The 5,638-nt window shown below is 42.5% G+C and overlaps 1 protein-coding gene across 2 annotated transcripts; it reads right to left on the reverse strand.

The window, feature by feature from the left end:
* Positions 1-359: 359 nt before the first annotated feature.
* Positions 360-4,863, reverse strand: LOC136502299 (DNA replication licensing factor MCM7-like). 2 transcript variants are annotated; one of them, XR_010770484.1, is made up of 7 exons: positions 4,098-4,863; positions 3,842-4,015; positions 2,796-2,930; positions 2,614-2,709; positions 1,834-2,104; positions 1,198-1,254; positions 360-723 (listed from the first exon to the last, which is right to left on the reverse strand). XR_010770484.1 is itself a non-coding variant. In XM_066497749.1 (7 exons), exons 2-5 carry the CDS (start codon positions 3,940-3,942, stop codon positions 1,952-1,954), a joined length of 489 nt encoding a protein of 162 aa, XP_066353846.1. In that variant the 5' UTR covers positions 3,943-4,015; positions 4,098-4,863; the 3' UTR covers positions 360-723; positions 1,198-1,254; positions 1,834-1,951. The 2 variants fall into 2 exon arrangements, 1 of the variants encoding a protein (XP_066353846.1); XM_066497749.1 differs by having other exon boundaries at positions 2,792-2,930.
* Between the last annotated feature and the right edge of the window lie 775 nt (positions 4,864-5,638).

Genomic DNA, 5,638 nt, shown 5'->3' on the forward strand with positions numbered 1-5,638 from the left:
TTAAAAAAATCTGAACGAAATGGAATCGAAACTACCGGTATGTGAATTTTCCGGAGGTCACCGGTATGAACGGAAATCACCAATTTTTGGTGAAAATCGGCTGAAATTCTGATCCCTGCCAGTGGTATCAATGTGCTCTGATTGCCTATCAAATTAGACATATAATAAAAATCGTAGTAGATACTAATATGCAAGCATCCGTTAGTATAGTTAAAAGTCACTAGTGAAATGCAAGCTATAGTGCCATACTAAACTACTAAAGTAGCACTAGTATAGTGCCCGTGCTAACGCTACGGAAGAAATACTTACAATTAATTTGATGATAAAAGCTATATAAAGAGAAAATTACGCTTCCATTAATATAGTGTGCTCTTGAGCTTGGTACATTTAATAAGGGTATACCAGAGGAAAAAAGGAAATATAGTTGCAAATGCAAATAATGTGTTACGGAGAACAATCCTAGGCAATAAAAATAAAATTTTCTTACTTCTAAAATGGTATTGACATACTGGCAAATGACTTCCATTGTGCTTTCTCAATAGCAGGTAGTAACAAAAAAAATGAAGAAAGATCAAATTATTACAAACATCGGTGGCTTCCTCCAATGAAATTGCTAGAAGTTTACTTACTCTAGAAATCTCTACAATCTGGAATTGGAGCCGTGCTTGTACTGCAGCATTTCCATGGCCATCAATCACAGGAACACTGCTGGCCAAACAAAGACTGAAAGACCAAATTAAAAAAAAAAACAGAAATCAGCAACACAGAGAACACTTAACAATCTTTTATGGGCCAAAAATATCCCATGTTTAAATGCAAGATCCTCTAAGAAAGGGAAAACAACTGCTGCATATAGGGTAAAACTTGTTTTAGTTGAAATGGCCTTGTTGGTTGCCTCTCGACCATTAAATGCAAGAGTAGCTGTTTATTAGAGAAGATCATGGACATCAACTGTTTTGTTTGGAATGCATTCAAAACTGGTGATAAATTAAAAATATATATGATCAGCCTAAGCCTATGACAAATTTAACAAAACGGCCAGGGACATACATCCAAATTAATAAATAAGCTTACACCACCATGTAGATACCCTATCTAATCCTAAAAATCAAAAGTAACTTTTAGGAAGAAAACAGGAATAGACGGGGGGATTCATGGCTATGTCATAAAGTAACTATCATCGGTTGGTGAGGATACCTGTATTTTGATGATTCATAGTTCTTTCCAATTTCTTCCACACAAGGGACAACAGATCTGAAATGGCAGTAGATTAAATGGGGTCATACATAAATAAAGTCAACACATGGAGTAGGAAGAAACTGAAATAACATTAAAACATAAATGATTGTTAACAAGAATATAAAGGTCCAATTGACCATGAATAAATAATGGCAATATTTAAAATAGGAACAAACTAAGACCACATTAAAGTTCTAGAATCAATTGTCCACACGGGTACAAGACAGGGTGAATATAGCATAAGCAAGTGAATCGGAAAGGTCATACATTGCATTTGTAGGCCGCAAAAACCAAGGGAAGCATTATACAGGTTAGCTTCTGAAACTGATGTCCTGTATGAAACGATGTGCATGGCTAATTATCTCGAAACTGACCAACAGACATCAGGGATGAAACCGAGATTAATCAACAATACAATTTGGTTCCCAAGTTTCCTGCCATATCCAAATTAGCAAGTGGGGGGCATTTACAGCCACTGTCCATGTGGTTTATATGAACTGCACTATGAGGAACTTGAGTAACTGAATCATGCAACATGGGACAAAATGAGCATGCATACATATATTGATTGCAAGGGAAGAAGAGACGGCTTACTCGTGCAGTCGCAGCGAAGCTGAATCGGACCCGTGTCACATTCGTGGGCACCCACAGTTCGGTGACAGGACGACGGCGACGAGCATGTGGTAGTGGACGGCGAAGGCAGCTGCCACCGTCATGGCCTCATCCTCCCACGCCACCGCTTCCTAGGCCCGCGCCGCTCCAACCAACACTGCCGGCCCCACCATCGCTTCTCCGGCCCACACTGTCGCCCCAGCCTCCTGGGACCGGCACCTCCCACACTGATCCGCGCCGCTACCTCCCTGGTCTTCGCGTTTATTAAAGGAAAAACGGAGATTGACTTAAGATCTTCACATTCCAGAAAAACGGAGACTGTAGCAAGACAAGCACAATGACAAAATTTCGCAGCAATACCCAATTAAGAACCTAAGCAATTGGAGAAATCTAGACTGCATCTGCGCACAAAAAATCACATAATTGTATACTGGAGAAATGCAGAAATATTAGTACTGTAAAAAGACAAGCAGAGTTCCAATTGTCAGGATAACTATTCTGTGTAATTCAGACTGCATCCCAGCACAAGGAAATTGTAGAACCGCCACTATAGTGCCGCATCAAAAGGAGAAAACTGGAAAAAGTTCCTAGAAATTTAGATTACATCCCTACAAACTGCAGAGCAAAATCGCACGCATTGTTTTTTTCAAAACGGTAGCGTGCACTGGTGGCCGTGCCGCATCAAAAGGAGAAAACTGGAAAAAGTTCCTACTCTCTCAGCTGCTAGAATAGAAAAGCTGTAGAAAGAATTTTTCTTCATACCTTATCTTGATCATACATTCTGATATCGTTGACGATAAAGATTAGATCAAATCTAGAAAGAATGGTAGTCTGAAGATCAATTTTGTCTTGTGCAGTCTGATGACCATCAAAAACAAAAATTGTCAAATTAATTGTCTTGCATGCATGGCTACTTATTGAGTCAATAAAATATGCTTACCAACCTTAAGATCATCATAGCATCCTGCAATTCGATTGGAAGCTGCAAGAACTGAAGTCCTCGAATTGAGTATACTGTTGTAATGCTAGCTTTGGCAATAGATATTGTCTGCTGCTCCATGGCCTCATGAATTGCAACCCTAGAATAGCATAAGACAAGGAGGACTGGATTAATGTGGTTTCGAGAGCAGACCAAAAAAGATGTAATATGTTTATTCTAGTTTCACCAAACATACCCTAAACCATGGTTCCTCTTTCCAAATAAAACTCACGTTGTAGAGGAAAAAAGAAATGTTTACAACCTTTGAAAACTGTACATTTTTTCTACCTTGTTCTTTACCAACAGAAGAATGTATAAATAGGTACTCCATCTCAAATAAATTGGCAACGCATACACAGAAGGTAGCTGTAAACCAAGAAAAATAATATAATTCTTGTTGCAGTGGTCCTGTCATTATGGCTATTCCTTTTGCCCTATGAGATGAAATCGAAACTAATTTTTTTCCACTGCATTTGTAAAGGAACAAAAGTCAATATATACATCACAACATGATTTGACTTCAATGGTAGTAGTAAAAATAGAGAAACCTGATCTCAATGGTAGTAGTCAATATATACACATCAGAGTAACCTTCAACTGCAGTGAAGGTTACTGAATTTTGTTTGAAGAGTAGTATTTATGTACATGCTATCAACAAGCAACAATTTCAGGGGAAGAATGCAATGATGGCAACAACAGAGTGAAACATAGTCATGTAAACAAAATAAGGCTACCATGTTGCATTGGTAATTTAGAGAATATTTCTCACAATTCATAAATTCATAAATAATCAAATTGTGACGCCTGCTTGCAAAAAAAAAGACATGTATCATCCAGTTTCAGTACAACCAAAAAAATGGAGGTCAAGGCACACTTCAAAGGCAAAGTTTTTCAATAGAAACAATACTATATCTTGCACTTCAGCAAAGCTTATCAATAATAGCATAAAAGATCTGAGGCCATTTAATATGTAGGTTCATAAATCTAAAGCTTAAGACGGAGAAAGCATACATGTATGTTTGCCAGTAACACATTTGCAGTCCTTGAGCCAGCCGAGCAATCTTGGCTAGCAGAGTTCTCCAGTTCTTGACCCGACAATGGTAGAACCACATCTACAGTTCATATCTATGAGCCCCAACTGCACCGACAGCTCGGCCTGCTTCATCTCATTTGGATATGAATCCTCTGCACCAAGTCACCAACACAGCTCAACGTTGAACGAAAAATGTATAGACAATTGATCGAACATGTTGCACATGCACAGTACCTAGCCTGCTCTGGCGAGGCGAGGACCAGAGATTGGAACACCGAGATGGACCGAGTCCGTGCACGGATTGATCCACGGATCGGTGGACTGGGGAGAGTAGATCGAGCCGTGCACCTTGAGCGGTGTAAACCCTAGCGACGGATAGAGAAACAGGAGGCGAGGGTTGGGAGGTTTACCGGCGTAGGAGTTGGTGACGTCTATGAAGCCGCGGGAGGAGGTGCCGAGGAGGATGCCGACGACGCGCTTGCGGGTGTTGCCGGCAACGACGACCGCGCCCCAAAGGCAGTGCCCCGGGCGGCCGTGCCCCCGACGGCCGCGCCCCTGCAGGCAGCGCCCCCGGTGGCTGAGTCGTGCCCCTGGCGGCCTGGCGCCCTTCGCTGGCGGTCGTCGTCCTTGTGGAGGAGAGATGGGGAGTCGTGCCTCTGGCGGCCTGTCGCCCTTCGCTGACGTCCGATGCCCGCCCTGCCCTGGCGGCTTGGTACCCTGCCCTCGTGGCCGTCGTCTATGTGAGGGATCGGTACCATGAGGGGAGGGGAGGGTAGAGATTCCATGCTTCGATCGGTCCTTCTCGTGCGTTTCCTTCGGTGGGAGGTTCGCGCGAGAGCGATGGAGTGCAGACACACTAAACATGAGTCGTCGGATTTGGATGAGTAACGAGAGAGAATGGCTAAGAGATAATCTGGTGCATCCGTTTTGATGGTGTTATATTTTCTGGGTACATTCGTGGGTGTGGATGTAGCATAGGTCATGACTGTGGAACAAGCATTTGTTGTGTGGCCGTAGATTTATTCTAACTGGTGTATTATAGGGTAGGGTAGATACATACCTGGCATCTTGCTCTGAATAAAAGAGCACGTTCTTTACTGGAACGCAACGAAAAAGCCTGGCCACAGAGCTTTTTGCCCGCGGCGCGCCGCTGCCCACTGGGACTTGCATCGACATGAGATCAAGAAACAGATCACGCCACGACGGAGCTGCACCGCTGCGGCTAGGGGCCAGGCTACCGGCCAATCTCCCCCACGACCGCGGAGGATTTGAGAGTTGAGATGCGTCTCACATCGGCTGTCACATCGAGTATTTTAATAATAAAATAAATTATAAATATACTCGATAATCCGCGAGACGAATTTATTAAATCTAATTAATCTGTCGTTAGCACATGTTTACAGTAGCACCATATTATTAAATTATAGACTAATTAGGTTTAAAAAATTCATCTCACAAATTAGTCTTAATATGTGCATTTAGTTTCATAATTAGTCTATATTAAATACTCGATATATGTGTTAAATATCTGATTTGACAGGGACTAAAGTTTAGGAGATGAAACAAACACAGCGGCCAGGTTGTACCGGAGGGCGGAGGCGTATTCTGGACCTACGAATGGAATGTTGATCGACGGATGGGCTAAGGAGATAGTTGGACTGCAGACTGCTGCTTCTGGGCTGCCGGCCTGCCGGGGTCGTATGTATTTTCTACCGGGGTCTAAGTAGGCAAGAAATCACAGTGTACAGGAACGACCGCAAAGTCATCAGGGTCGT

This window comes from Miscanthus floridulus, chromosome 13 (assembly GCF_019320115.1).
Source record: "Miscanthus floridulus cultivar M001 chromosome 13, ASM1932011v1, whole genome shotgun sequence".
Classification (NCBI taxonomy): domain Eukaryota; kingdom Viridiplantae; phylum Streptophyta; class Magnoliopsida; order Poales; family Poaceae; genus Miscanthus; species Miscanthus floridulus.

What these genes read in the sequence shown, in the direction of transcription:
- LOC136502299 (XM_066497749.1), bottom strand. Translation starts at nt 3,942, where the DNA reads ATGTGGTTCTACCATTGTCGGGTCAAGAACTGGAGAACTCTGCTAGCC. An exon ending in TGTTACTGGCAAACATACAT is followed by an intron (nt 2,931 to 3,841) that starts GTATGCTTTCTC and finishes ATGCTATTCTAG; the next exon opens with GGTTGCAATTCATGAGGCCA. An exon ending in GAATGTATGATCAAGATAAG is followed by an intron (nt 2,105 to 2,613) that starts GTATGAAGAAAA and finishes ATAAACGCGAAG; the next exon opens with ACCAGGGAGGTAGCGGCGCG.